Source organism: Acomys russatus, chromosome 20, assembly GCF_903995435.1.
Source record: "Acomys russatus chromosome 20, mAcoRus1.1, whole genome shotgun sequence".
Classification (NCBI taxonomy): Eukaryota; Metazoa; Chordata; class Mammalia; order Rodentia; family Muridae; genus Acomys; species Acomys russatus.
In genome coordinates, this window is record NC_067156.1 from 10,663,105 (window position 1) to 10,677,286 (window position 14,182).

Sequence of the window (14,182 nt, forward strand, 5' to 3'; positions counted from 1 at the left end):
CTGAACTGCATGATAAGACCCTGCAGAAAGTCTAAAATGAAACAAAGACACTCCTTTTTTAAGTGTCAATAGCTTTGACATTATCCACTGCACTTAATTAAACTTGTACTGTAGTCTTCGATAAAAGACAGAACAAGTGTTGCTATTACTGTGATTCATTATTTTTGCAATGTTGAGGAGTGAACTTAGAGCCAAAATATGCTAAAGTAAGAACTCTACTACTAGCTGGGCAGTGGTAGGGCATGCCTTTAATCACAACTGAGGTGGATTCCTGAGCTTGAGGCAGCCTGGTCTACAAAGGCAGTTCGAGGACAGCCAGGGCTACACAGAGAAACCCTGTTTCAAACAAACAAACAAACAAACAAACAAACAAAAAAACTCCTCTACCACTGAGCTTTATTTCCAACCCTGAATTGCTATTATGTTAATGTATTTGATATTACTTCAAATTATTACAATTCATTTCAGTTTTGACTCAATAAACATGCATACTTAGGCATGCATGTAAATATGTATGTCTTTTGACAATTACAAAGCCAATTAGTCATGACTTTATAAGCACAACAATCTCAATAGTGTATCCTACTGGCCTAATTTATGGCATTCTTTTTCTTTTTCTATCTTCATGTGTGTATGCGCAAGCAGAAATACAAGCATGCACAGGTGCATGTGGGGGCCTGAGTTTGATGTCAAGAATCACCCATGACCATCGCTCTACCTGTTCACTGAGCCAGGAAATCTCATCAAACCCTGAGCTCACTGATCTGGCTAGTCTTGCTCATCAGCTGCTGGGGATCAACTGTCTCTGCCTTCTAAGGTTGGAATCTCATGTGGGCTGTTCCAGGGGATGTAATAGGCAAACACGGCTTTCTTTACTTCCTCAGTCTGCACACAGCACCAATATCATGTCTACTTTTAGTTAAAGACCATGATCCCCAGCATGGAACTTCAGTCTGTGTAGGACCCAGTCGACACTCCTACAACTGGCCTCAGTTCACTCACTCATTTGGGTGTGCATTCACAAAGCGCACAAAGTTCTGTGTGCTTCATTTTACAAATCTCCCAAGGTTTCTCTACCAACGGTTCTTTGAATAGAAGTGAACATTTTATTGAGTGATGCAAACTGGATGCGATGTCTCCTAAAACCCTGTAAGGATTAAATAACTATGTTATCAAATACTGACGCTTGCTCAAAACTCAATCCAAATCCACTCATCTCTGGCTGCCTAAGCTCACATTTCATATGCTAGTCTGTGCCCTCAGACATGTAAGCAGCATCTCTACCACACACAAATTCTTTTTGGTGTTGTGTATATTTATGCATGCTCATGCTTTGTGTGTGTGTGTGTGTGTGTGTGTGTGTGTGTGTAAGAGGTCAATGCTGACGATCTTGCTCTAATACCCTCAACCGTATTTTTTTTTTTTTTTTTTGAGCCAGGCTCTCACACTCACCTGGAAGTCACCCATTGGCTCTCACACTCACCTGGAAGTCACCTATTGGCTTTCTGTCTGCCTCTCCAGCTCTGGGATTCCAGGCAGGGGCACTGTGCAGCTTTTATACAGGTTCTGGGGATCGAACTTGGGTCCCTGTATATTCATAGCAAGTACGATTCTGACTTAGCCATCTCCCCGGCCCATATTTAATGGCTTACCATGAAAAAATTTAAAAGCTTCTAGAGAGGCATCTTTAAAAATACTGTACAGCAGGTGGGGTATGGTGGCACATGCCGTTAATGCCAGGCAGGTGTATCTGTGAGTTTGAAGCCAGCCTGAACTGCATAGTGAGTTCCAGGTTAAGTAGGGCAACACTGTGAGATCCTGTCTCGAAACATTTTACAAGAACAACACGTGACCAAAATTAGAATGTTAATGTTAAAAATGCTAAAAAAAAATTTCATGCCTGACAAGTTATCACTTCGGAGATAAAATACTTTTATAGAATAATCTAAAAATGTTAGTTTGACTCAGTTTTTCATTTAGCTAATTGTAAATAGAAGTTTTATGTGGAAAGTTAAGACTTACTAAAACACACAGGAAGTCATGCTCACCTTCCTAGGGCAGTTGAGTGGGAGCACTAAACTGGTGTGCTTGGAGCCCCAGTTTGATTCCTAACTCCCCAAAACTTCAAAAACAAAACTAACCACCCAACCACCACCACCCCTAGATTTAATATTCTATGAATTAGTTAATCTTAGTAAGTTTAAAAATAGAGAATATGCTCTCATGAACATGGAAGTCAAGGTTTGCTATCTTGATGGCTTATACACTAGGATACTGGAGGAATTAAAAAACCAGACTTTTATATATAAATAAAACATAGAGTTTACACCACAGACTCTCACTACTTCTTTTAGTGAAACTACAGAAAGCAGACCACAGTGGCTGTCTTCAGAGTGGGGGACGAACGGCGTGCCCTAGCCATAGTCAGAGGCAGAACCACCTGTTTGCTTGGGCGCTGCCTGATCCTGTTTCCTCAGTGATGCAGAGACACCGATGCTGTCTTGGGATGACACCTCATGCAGTGTGCTGTTCAGAGAGATGGCATTTCTAAGAAACAGGTATGTTGATTCCTAACTTTTGCCCTGTTCATAGAATCTGACTTAGTTGGACCTCCTGTTTAAAAGAGAGTAAACAGGAAATCCTTTCAACGTGGACACTTTATAAGGTGTTTGAGAGTGACTGTGGGTGTTGATGACAAAATGGAACAGCTGTGTGAATGGTACAACTGGATCCACACGTGGGCCTCCTAGTGAGTCTTGCCAGAGGAGGTGCTCATATGTAGATGTACACTGTCCCTTTGAGAGCGCAAGATGAAGGAAGTGTGGCCAACACTGGGCTGTGCCTGGGCAGGATTCTCAACATCAGATATCTCTGTGCACTGAACCAGTCAGTCCACAGAGAACGGATGTGTGTTGGTCTCCGTGCAGGCACTGGAAGAGGGCTTGTGAGCTCACTCCTTCCTCCTTGACTTCTTTTTTAAAAAATGAAATGTTTAAATTTTTTGGTACATTACAGGCCTATTGCTTCTAAGAGTGGAAACCCCAGCTTGTCAGAGTCTCTGGTGACGTAATTGTTACAGATCAGAGGAGGAAGAACAAGGTAAATTTATCTTTTATTTGCTTAGGAGTTGCGATGCTTCATCTTGACTGTGAGCACGACAGGGTAGGAATCGGCCAGGGGACAAGACTCTGGCCTTGTCAGCGAGGAACTTTCTAGGTTGGAGTAATGGGAGCTAATCCATGGATGGAAGAAAGGGAGCTGAGCAGCTGGAGTCATCGTCATCGTGTTCTCTGCCTTCTGACTGGGATGTAATCAGGCCAGCTGCATTGAGCTCCTGCCGCCATGATTTCCCCATTCTGATGGGACTGTTCCCTCAAACCGTGAGCCAAAACAAATCCCTCTTTCCTTAAAGAGCTTCTTCTTGGCATTTGTCTCGGCCACGAGAAAAATAAATAATATAGCAATCTCACTTCTGAAATTAACAGTTTCAAGTTTGAATAAAGACTGTGGTCATAAATAAAGTGTGTTGCTAGGAGTCAAGTGGGCTGTACCACCTATGGTGTTTCGGATGCTAACACTCACCCACTGAGCGGACGGATAGAATGTTCCTAGAAGGCACGGATACACACACCTAGTGTGTTATATTATACATTTGAACTTTACAGTGTCTCAATGAGGGGTAAATATCTGGTTCTAGAGCTACCTTCACGTTGAATGTGATTTCCTCCATGACGTACACACGTTCGGGAAAAGCTTTGGCTACTTCCTCCACGCTGTTGAAATACTGCACCGGCTCCTTTATATCCCGGTCTTGTTCCAGCAGCTTGAATTGTCCTAAAACACACGATAAGCAGAAGAGATGTGAACTGTTTATGCTGGACAGCTGTCACCGTGGTGACAACATCCTCGCCCTTTCTGCTTCTCTGTGTAGATTGCTATTCATTATCATGTTAAAAAGGAGCGATCCCACCGAAGGATTCATTAAACTAGAATCTTCACAACTTTTGAAAAATCACATGAAAATAAAAACAAACTGCATTTTATCTTTTTCCTGTTCAGATTCAGGGTTTATTATTAGGACTTTAAAATGACAGCAAATGGATGCCTGTGTGTCAGTAGACCTCCAAGGAAAAACATAGTCGGCTATAAACTGTTGCTTATTTTTTTTCCATATAAGCAAATTTTTATTATTCATTTATTCAGATTACATCTCCATTGTTATCCCATCCCTTGTATCCTCCCATTCCTCCCTCCTTCTCTCCCTCCCTCTTTTCTTTTCTTTTTTTCTTTTATTAATTTATTCTTGTTACATCTCAATGGTTATCCCATCCCTTGTATTCTCCCATTCTTCCCTCCCTCCCATTTTCCCCTTACTCCCCTCCCCTACAGTTGAGTGGAGAGTGGGGTATGACTTTCACACGTACTCTGGTGCCTCATATTTGACCATGTTCCCTGGAGGGGGAGACCTGGTGGCACTCAGAGGAAGGATAGCAGGATACCGAGAAGAGACTTGATACCCTATGAGCATATAAAGGGGGAGGAAGTCCCCCTCAGGCACAGTTATTTATTTATTTATTTTTTTATCATACCCATTATTTTCTAAAACTAAAGCCCTGTGCCATGGCAGAACTAAGTTTCTGATGTTAGTACTTAAACTAGAACAAAATCAGAGCTTGGGGTGTGGCTCAGAGACATCTGACACGACAAGGAGGAACCAGCCACTCCAGACAAGGCATGGGCAGCCAGCTTCAACTGCAGCTGGGGCAGCTGAAGGTTGTTAAGTGCTTACTGGGAACTATGATGCAATGTGACTCTGAGAGACATTAAATCACCACTGGAGGTGCTTGGCTGAGAATTAAAACTGAAGCCAGAGAGCACAACCCCGTTTTCTTCCAGGCAAGGTCAGGCACACAGGGGCTGGCACAAAGTGGGCAGAGGTTTAGGTTTAGATTCTGCCACAGTGGTGAGATTGCCAGTGGGTATAAGAAGTGAGGCAGGAGGCAGGAGTCCCTTACATGCAAGGGAGTGAGTCCAGGGCCCATTCACGGACCTTTCGGTTGGGAAAGGTACCAACAATCTTGGGTGGGAAGGGCAGGGAAAGTGTAGTGGGTCAATGCCTCTGATGGGGACGGAGTTTGACTCTGGAGGGAATAAGGTCAAAAGCCACAAAGAGCAGCCTAATTAAAAAAAACAAACAAACAAACAAAAAAAAACAAAAACAAAAAAAAAACAAAAAACAAAAAAGCATCACTCAGATGCTCTAGACAAGCTCAAAATTACTTTTCAGGAGCCTGCCCAGCCAAGGAATGGATGAGACATAACTTGAAAACATCTTTCAAGCTGAGACAGACAGTCTCTCTGTGTAACGTGTGAGGGGCCAAAACAGTTGCCCACGGGAGTTAAAATGTATGCTCACTTGACTGTGACAACACCACACATCTGACAGAGACTTTGGAAATCTACCAGTATTCCCACTCCCCTGCGGTGGTGACTTCTAGTTTGTAATGTATCACGTGAGTAAGAAATTACAGATTTGGAAGCTGAACGTGAGCCTTGCTATCTACCAGGATGGATGGAAATCTATCATTAAGAGTTTAATTTACCCGAATCTGTGATGTCGTTTTAGAGAGCTTTTCCTAAGATGAGTCGGGACCCTACATCCCACTGTTGAGTGGCTAGCAGCCGCTCAAACTGAGTTATGGATATTTTTCTATTAGCCATGCTAATAGGAAGGAAAAGGTGAAGTCAATCTTAACAAGTAGATTTCATTTAAGTCAATAGACCTAGAGTGAATAAAAATATCATAACGTTATTTCATGCTTTCTTCATACATACATGCCTGTGTGTGTGTGTGTGTGTGTGTGTGTGTGTGTGTGTGTGTGTGTATGCACTTGTGCACACACTTGCACTGAGGCCAGAAGACATCTTGGGTGTGTTCTGGTACCATCCACCTTGTTTGAGAGAGGCTCTCTCACTGCGACCTGGGGTTCACCAAGTAGGTCGGCCTGCCTGGCCTGCAAGACCCCATCTCTGCTTTCCAGTCCTTGCAAGCGCATGCCATTCTATCCAGCCTTTTTATGTGGGTTCCGGGGATTGAATTCAGGGCCTCCAAGCACTTCACCAACTGAGCCATCTCCCCAGCCCTTGCATTAAACCTCTTAAATCTAGCAATGTATTTTTTATATCTTGACAAAGCAGACTATTTTGGCTCATGAAATAAAGAGGTTTACAATTAACATTCTCTGTGTCTCTGTGTCTGTCTCTTTGTCTCTGTCTGTCTCTTTCTGTCTCTCTGTGTCTCTGTGTCTGTCTGTCTCTGTCTCTGTCTCTCTCTCCCCTCCACCCAGCCTGTCATAGTACCTAATATTATGTTTTGTCTAAGGGCTGTGTGTACATGTTTCTGGGGATTGAACCCGGGGCCTCCTGTATGCTAGGCAGGTGCTCTACACTGGAGTGCTATCTGGTCCTTTGCACCCCAGGCATGAGACACACACTTAGCTCTTGGTGTCTTCATGTAACTTCCTCCATCTACTTCTCTACCAACACGGCTCTTGTTCTCAGGCATCTGCGACTCATCCTCCCACGGTGTCTATGATCGTGTATGATCGGTCTGCTCAAGTATAAGCTAGCACGTAAGCACTGCAGCAATGCCTGTGCTTGCCACCTCACTGCTCAGGACGGCCAGAAATGCACATGTGTGGAGTGCTGAGACCCGACACTTAGAGATGAGAGAGAAACAAAGGCAGCAGCAGCCAAACGTGGCATAGCTTTTAAACATCTGAACATAACTATACGTCAGAAAATATCGTTTTCATTTTAGAATGCTTTTCGGGTCTTTTTCTAAGATCTTGATTTTCATGTTTGTCTGTGTATATTTTAACTAACCTCCTGTGATAGGATAGCTAACATCAATTATAGTTCTTATGTTCTCCAAATGACTTCAAAATCTGAATTACTAAAATCTTACATATGCCTCTTTTTCTTCTTTGGTGTTATTTTGAGACAGAGTCTTGCTATGTAGCCTCGTCTGGCCTGGTGATCCTTTTGCCTCTGTGTTCCGAGTGTAAGGATCAAATGTCTTCTTCACAGGCTGAGTCACAGTATGTATGTGACTTACCATTGCAGGGGTTGGCGCACTTTTTGGTAAATACTTTAGGTTTCACTAGTTAAGTAGCCCCTGGTGACAAAGTGCAAAAGTAGCCACAGAAAATGGACCATGAAGGAGAGCAGCTGGGATCCCATTAGACTACACTTACAAAAGCAGGCAGAAGGTCAGAGGTGGGTGGTCCCGGGGCCACAGTGTGCTGACGTCTGTCCTGGGTGTAGTAGAGAGCACAGACCAGAATAGTTGAAAAATAAGACATCGGAAGTGAAAATGACCAGCTCTCTTATTCATCATTACTGGCCAGTCACACCAAAGTCTCTTGGGAGATCCTGACACCATGTCCTATGTGCCAGCATCCCAGCATGGCAGTTTTCCCTTTAAACGGGTATCTAAAATCAACATTCTGAGCTGCAGAAGTGGGCGTGTACTGGGGGGTGATGACGTCAGTGACCTGCCACAGGAATGCCCCCACTCTATGTCTGTGCTTCATGAGACCTGAGTTCTGTGGTCCTTACTTGGCTTCTGCTTTTTTGTAAGTTATATGATGGTTTCTGGCTAGCTGGCCTGATACACACTGGGGAAGGCACTAGGCTAGGTCACTGCTGCAGCCTCTGTGACGCTGTGGTCTCAAACCTGGAACTTGTTGGAGCCCAACCCAGCAGACTGGCTGAGTTAAGAGCCAGAAGTAAAGCCAATTTATATAACACATATTCCCACGACCCCCACACAGGGGAACTAATTCTCTAACAGACCATTTCATGAATAACACAGCCTTTTGTGCCACCAAATAAAAACATGTGGAGGCTGTGGAAACATCTGTTCCGAAATGTTACTGTCAAGCTCTGTTCTTGGAGACAGAGGAAGCTGCATTGTCTTTCAACAGCTTTGATGATCTCATAAAATGTCTCATTGTGAGACCAGGTCCATCTGTGGTACCTGAAACTCCCAGGAACCAACCCAACACAAAGGCCATGCTCACTGACAAGAGTTTAAATGACTCTAAGAGGATGTTTAGAAACCAAGGACTCATCCTTTTTTCTGCCCGCATATGTTGTTTCTAAAACTCTATTTCATAATTAACATGTTGACTAGAAGTAAGTGTCATTTAGAAAACAGTCATGTTTTGACATGTCCCTCAGAGCAGATATACTGGATGAACTTCACAGTGCATACTATATTAAGCATAGCTGAGAGGCCCCAAGTCTTCCCCCTGCCATCTAAGTTTCAGCATCTATGTAATACCAAGGAGCTAAACTATAACAACTGTCTTCTCCTTACAGGGGAAGGTTGTGCCAGACATGGAGGAGTGAAGCAAGCCGTGCTCCGTAAGGGGAGGGAGCAACAGCCCTAAGCTGACACAGTGAGAGGGAGTAGAGTGCAAGTCTGTCAAGCTTGCCACCAGCTGGAAGTTAGGGTGCAACCATCAGCTGGAATTCTTTCTGTGCCAGTAAGGACAGAATTCCATGGGATTCAGGCATAAAACTACAGCTGGATCAGCGACGTAGTTTAAATGGCTCACATATCTGAACCTTTGAACCACTGGACCACGTCCACAGGTGAAGAAATGAGTCATTCCTAACAAACGAAGCGATCAAATGCCACTTTCTAATAAGGAAGTCTGGGCAGGAATTTGTACGTACAGTCAAGCCGTCACTAGTGAGGCCCTGCTGTCTATCTGCACCTATGTGCAGGTTGGAGCCTCTCTAGGACTGGGATGAAAAGCAGGAATGCCGGGAGAAGATACACACCTGTTACTGTCAAGAGCAGCAGCTAACCCAGTCCGCTTCCGCCAACGGTGGAAGTTCACTTACTTATGCCCTTCATCGAGCCCAAGAAGTGCCTGATGCAGCCCAGCTACGTGCCTATTGCCGCTCTTCCCCAAATACAGAGCAGCATTCCATGTAGACAGTCCATCACTGTGCACAAACTGCCTTGCTCTTTGGAAGCACGGCACAGCATCTGATTATGACATATGCCATTACTGACTTAAACAGCTTCCTTCTTATGGGCTTCGGACTTATTCCAGTATTCTGTAGCCACAACGATGCCAGTCAGTGTTCTTGTATTGAAGGTTCTGAGTATTGAGCCCAAGTACACTAGTGGGAAAATGCTTAAATGAGAACTTGCTGGGCCAAAGCGCAAGTGCATTTTAATTCAGCACTCTGTCAAATAAAGTACAAATTCGTGCCCACTCACACTTCCACCAGCCTCATGTATTGTTTTGCCTAACGGTTTACTGGAAAACCTTTAAAAATCATTTTCAATCAAGTATCTCAATGGGATTTGAATTGTACTTTTATTATAAAAGATAACACAATTATTTCTAAGTGATTATTATTTCATATCTTGGGGATTTAAACATTAATTTTCTTATTACCGATTTTGAAATCTGTACTAATCGTAAACATAATTTTAGCTAGGGCGATGGCCCAGACTATGATTTGTATGTGGACAAGCAGGAAGACCTGTCCTGCAGCCCAGAGTCTGGATAAGTGGGTAGTGTACCAGTGTGTGACCACAGTCTCGAGGCTGCGAAGGAGAGACAAGAGTGTCCTTGGGCTCACTGGCCATCCAAGCCTCGGCGAACCAGAGAGCTCCAAGGGCACTGTGAGACCTCGTCTTAACAACAAGGTAGAGAGTGATTGGCAGAGACAGTGTTGACCTCCGGCCTCCACAGGCACGTTCGTGTGCCTGTACACGTGTGCACGTACAAACATGCAGACGTGCACGCACTACACAAACGCCAAGTAAAATAGAAACAAGCTTGAAATGTTACAAGACGGCTTTTCCTGTTCTAATTTGGATTCTCTGTATCAGTTTGAGCTAGTTCCTAGAGTTACGATTTGAGGGTAAAGGAATGAAGTTCTTGCAATCAAAGATAAAGACAGATATCGAAAGGCCCACATCACTGCCAAGAGCAGGAATGAAAACAGCACAGAAAGAAATCACTAGTCAAAAAACAACTATTCCACAAAAAAAAGACATGAGACAAAACTAGATTATTGTAAGGAATTTACAGATATTTCTACTTATGCTTCCATCATATAAAACAAATCAGTCTATCATTTGTGACTCTGATACTCCATCTTTAAATGAACCTAGATTTACCTGGATTTAAAGTTGCATAATTACTGTATAATTCTGGGGTAGATGTTTCAAACAATCAAGCTAGTCTATACTCTAAAAATGACTTCCCCCATTTTTTTTTCCAAAGAAGGAAAATTATATTTTTCACGGTACCTAATTTTGTTTCTTCAGAATTACTAGAACATGTCTAGGGGAAATGCCCCACTAAAAGCATGGGTCTAACATGACTTTACAGTTGAACGTGGCTGCTTACTGCTCATAGGGAATCTTCATTCCTCTTCCACTGAGTTCAGGCGCCTCCAGCTCTCTCAGGTGCCTGCAATCTTTCTGTCCTCAGCACTCCTTGCATCTACTCTGCCGTCTACACCCTGTTCTCATGGTTTTACGGCTTCAAATTCTAGTCCCATCCCCATCCTTTCTCTTCTGTCACTGCATTTTACACCTTAAAACACACTTGAAGCTAAATCCATCTCACTTGAGAGCCAGAACATCCCATAAACACCACCCAATGAACGACAACACTAACGTCAGAGCTCTCTGACCCATAAGTGCCCTTCATGACTCGCTCGGCTCTAATCTGAAGGTTAGAATGTGCCCGATGCCAACACAGAGAACGCATTAGAGCCACACAGCATATGAGTGGCGCGTTATGAGACCCCATCAGCTTTGAGAAGACAAAACGGAGAGGAGAGGGCCGGACCTCTGGATCAGAGGCACCTCTGTATGGTCAGCCTGGTCTCCCACCCAGTCATCCCTTTCAACAGGCCAGGGATGGGCGGGATTGAACTGGCAAGGGGACACTGAAGCCTGTGGAGATTAAAGAATTTGCTTTGGTCTGGGTGAGTCAGGAGTAAATCCGGGATTGTAGCTGTGTTCTGACCTGAATCTGTTTTTGCTAGGATGCTCTCGATGCAGCAGCAGCTCCCGAGGATGAGAGCGGCAGGATGAGGCGCCCCACGTCCTGAGAGAAGGACATAAAGGTCGCTAGCAGCAGGAGGGGTCGTTAACATTAATTTACTCAATAAATTCGCCTTTGATAACATTTGAGAGTCTACTCAGATCCTCTCATTTAGTCCCCAAAGTGACCGGAGCTTGGGTAAAGGCTAAGCCATACTTCATTTAAGTATGCTACAGGGCAACTGAGGCACGGAAAGCCCATGGTGTAACTGGGATGGACCCCTTTCTGTGAAAGCCGAACCCAGGCACCCATTTATAATATCTAGCACAGCGGCAGGCTCAGGCTGAATGCAGCAGCTGTCTCTACTACAGGGCAACGCATATAGTAAAACTGCAGGTTCCAATATATCAAAATCAATTTTAGTTGAGGTAGGTTCTTGAAAAAGGTAACTATAATGAGATGACCTATTATCTACATAAAACTAAAGAGTAGCCAATATAAAACTATCTCACTGTCACTTTTAATTGAAAATTTAATTTTAAGTTGGATTATATTAAAAGTAAAGGGGAAAACAAAGGTAGTAGAAAATTAGGAGAAGACAAGAGACCGGGAATGAAAAAGACAGAGAAACATTAAGAAGTGAAAACAGGATTTAGAAATCAACACAAGAAAAGGACAGTATGTACAGATATACACAATTTCCACCTAGGTGAAGGAAATGCACATCACACAAGCACAGACAGACAAACATGGGCGTGTACCACACAGGCAGGGGTTAAATCTGCACGGCCCCTTTACATTGACAGGCAAAAATGAACACGTGAGTGTGGAGGCTACGTGGAAGGCTAGGCATCGGTGTGACACACGCTTTTCCTCCACGCCTTATGAAAGCGTTTAAAAAGGAAGCAGAAAGCCAGAGTCATGGCTGAAGAGCAAGGGTGGTGGGGAACACACAAGGATTTCAGTATTCCATTGCTTTTTCCTCTGTTGAAACATGAGCCCACTCTTGGCTTTTGGCTCGCTCTCTCTTCCCCAGCCCCACAGTAAACTCCCACACACCGGTGGGACCACAGAGGAGAGACACTGAGACAAGCAGCTGTTCATGCTGTGGTCCTCACTAAGGGGAAAATGCCCGATTATAGGAGATCTAGTTTTTAAACTCTATGCCAAAACTGGAGTGGCTAAAAGTCCATGTGAAGAAACAGGATGGGTCTCAGAAACACTGCACAGCAGACACTTCATGGGTTCCGTCCACTCACACATAGCAACAACGCAGTAGACACCTACTGTAGAGGCCCTATGCTGTGTGCCTGGAAAGAGAAGGACACATTCCCACCAGACTCCTTAGGTAGACATAGCAAAGCATTCCAACTCTGAGAAGCCACAGAGGGAAGTTAAATTCCTATTACTGTGTGAGAGATACCAATCTGAAAAGGTGTGTGGTATATGATTCCAAGCATATGAGATTCTGAAAAGGCCACCCTGTGCACAGGGCGTAACAGTGATCTGTGGCTGCAGGTGTGGGGAAGGGACTTCAGAAGCCAAGCAGTGAAATCACCCTGCATGACGGAATGGTGGTACTGGTGTCACCATCTATCCAAGAGAAGCCCCACACGAAACCATGAACTCTGGGTAATACGTGCCAAGGCAGGCTCATCAATTATGACAACTACTCCATTATGGTGTGGACTGCTGATAACGGGAGGGTACGTGCATGTCGGGGCAGAGGACTATGGGAAACATCTCCCTAATTGCTCTATTAAAAAGAAAACCACCACAAGCCAGGTCCATCAAGTACTTCATTTGCTAGGGTGGAGATGGGGGATGGGGTGGGCACCATTGGTCAGGCACGAGCTGCTCTCTTTGCTCAGCACAGGATTGGTTTCTGACTAACACCATGACTGTCCATCTCTGCACAGCAGTTAGTGTGTGGGCTTCTGTAGTCAAAGCTGGGCCTCTTCTCCCACAGTGGAATTCTGGTTAAGTCATAACTTTCTAGACACATCTGCTCCCTAGTTTCATAACACAGGTCAGAAATACTGACGTTAGATTTATTTGGCTGCCTAGAAATATAGACGGAGCTCAGCAGAGTGACACGAGATAGAGCTCAATGAATGCATTCATCAGTTCAGGACAAAGTGCTAACAAGATCTATGTGTTACTGTGGGCGTGGTGGCGCACGGCTTTAATCCCAGCACTCGGAAGGCAAAGGCAGGCAGATCTCCGTGAGTTCGAGGCCAGCCTGGTCTACAAAGTGAGTCCAGGACAGCCAAGGCTACACAGAGAAACCCTGTCTTGGGGGACAGGGGGGAATCTACGTGTTATCAGTGGAAACAGGAGTAACCATGCTATTCTAACCTTTCTTATGATGCAACAAAGGTCTTAGCTCTTGATTCTGGAAAAATTCCTGCAGAATACAAGACACCAAAGGCCCTGTGAACGTGACACAGAGAAAGACATGACACAGTTGGCTATTAGATGGAAAGAGAAGAGCAGAGAGAGACAGACAGACTAACACAAGGCACCCCAAGTGTGATCTGTTTTGATGACTGGCTCCCAATTAAACCCTGCCCACCTGGTGAAGAACAATTCCAACCCAATGTCTCATGCTCAGAGTGTATTTATGACCTCAGTGACTGTGGACTAGGGTCCTACTCTGATTAACAATCAATCACAGCTGTGGGAGGGGGGGAAAAAAAAACTCAAAGCCCTTAGAAACCAGGAAGATGAAAAGGCCCTAAGTTACTGAAAGCCTCTTCGTTCTTGGCAAATAGTTTTCTTTTCATTAAGAAGTGGAGACCCAGCTGCTCTGCCAGTTGCAGCTCCAATTTCTTTAAAGTGCTTAGTTAAGCAGCATGCTTCTGAGCAGGGGACACATACCTTCCTCCTCCTCCTCCTCCTCCTTCTCCTCCTCCCAAGCAGCAAGTGGTTTCCCCTCCCTCCTCTGCTTTATTCTACGCTGATGAAATGCTCTTCTTCTTGTTCCAATCCTTCACTTTTCCTCCAAGTGCCTCCACTTTTGTTCTGCAAAGAAGTAGCTCACTGGGCATTCTCTGGTGCCATTCAGGCTGACCCTGTTCCATGTTAAACAG

The 14,182-nt window shown here is 44.4% G+C and overlaps 1 protein-coding gene across 2 annotated transcripts in view; it reads right to left on the bottom strand.

Annotated features, from left to right (window-relative positions):
- Garem1 (GRB2 associated regulator of MAPK1 subtype 1) overlaps window positions 1-14,182 on the bottom strand; it is a 176,223-nt gene that overhangs the window by 36,048 nt on the left and 125,993 nt on the right. For both annotated transcript variants that reach the window (XM_051163898.1, XM_051163897.1), the window contains exon 3: window positions 3,704-3,834. In XM_051163898.1, the coding sequence (XP_051019855.1) occupies window positions 3,704-3,834 (131 nt within the window). The remainder of the gene's footprint in view (window positions 1-3,703; window positions 3,835-14,182) is intronic.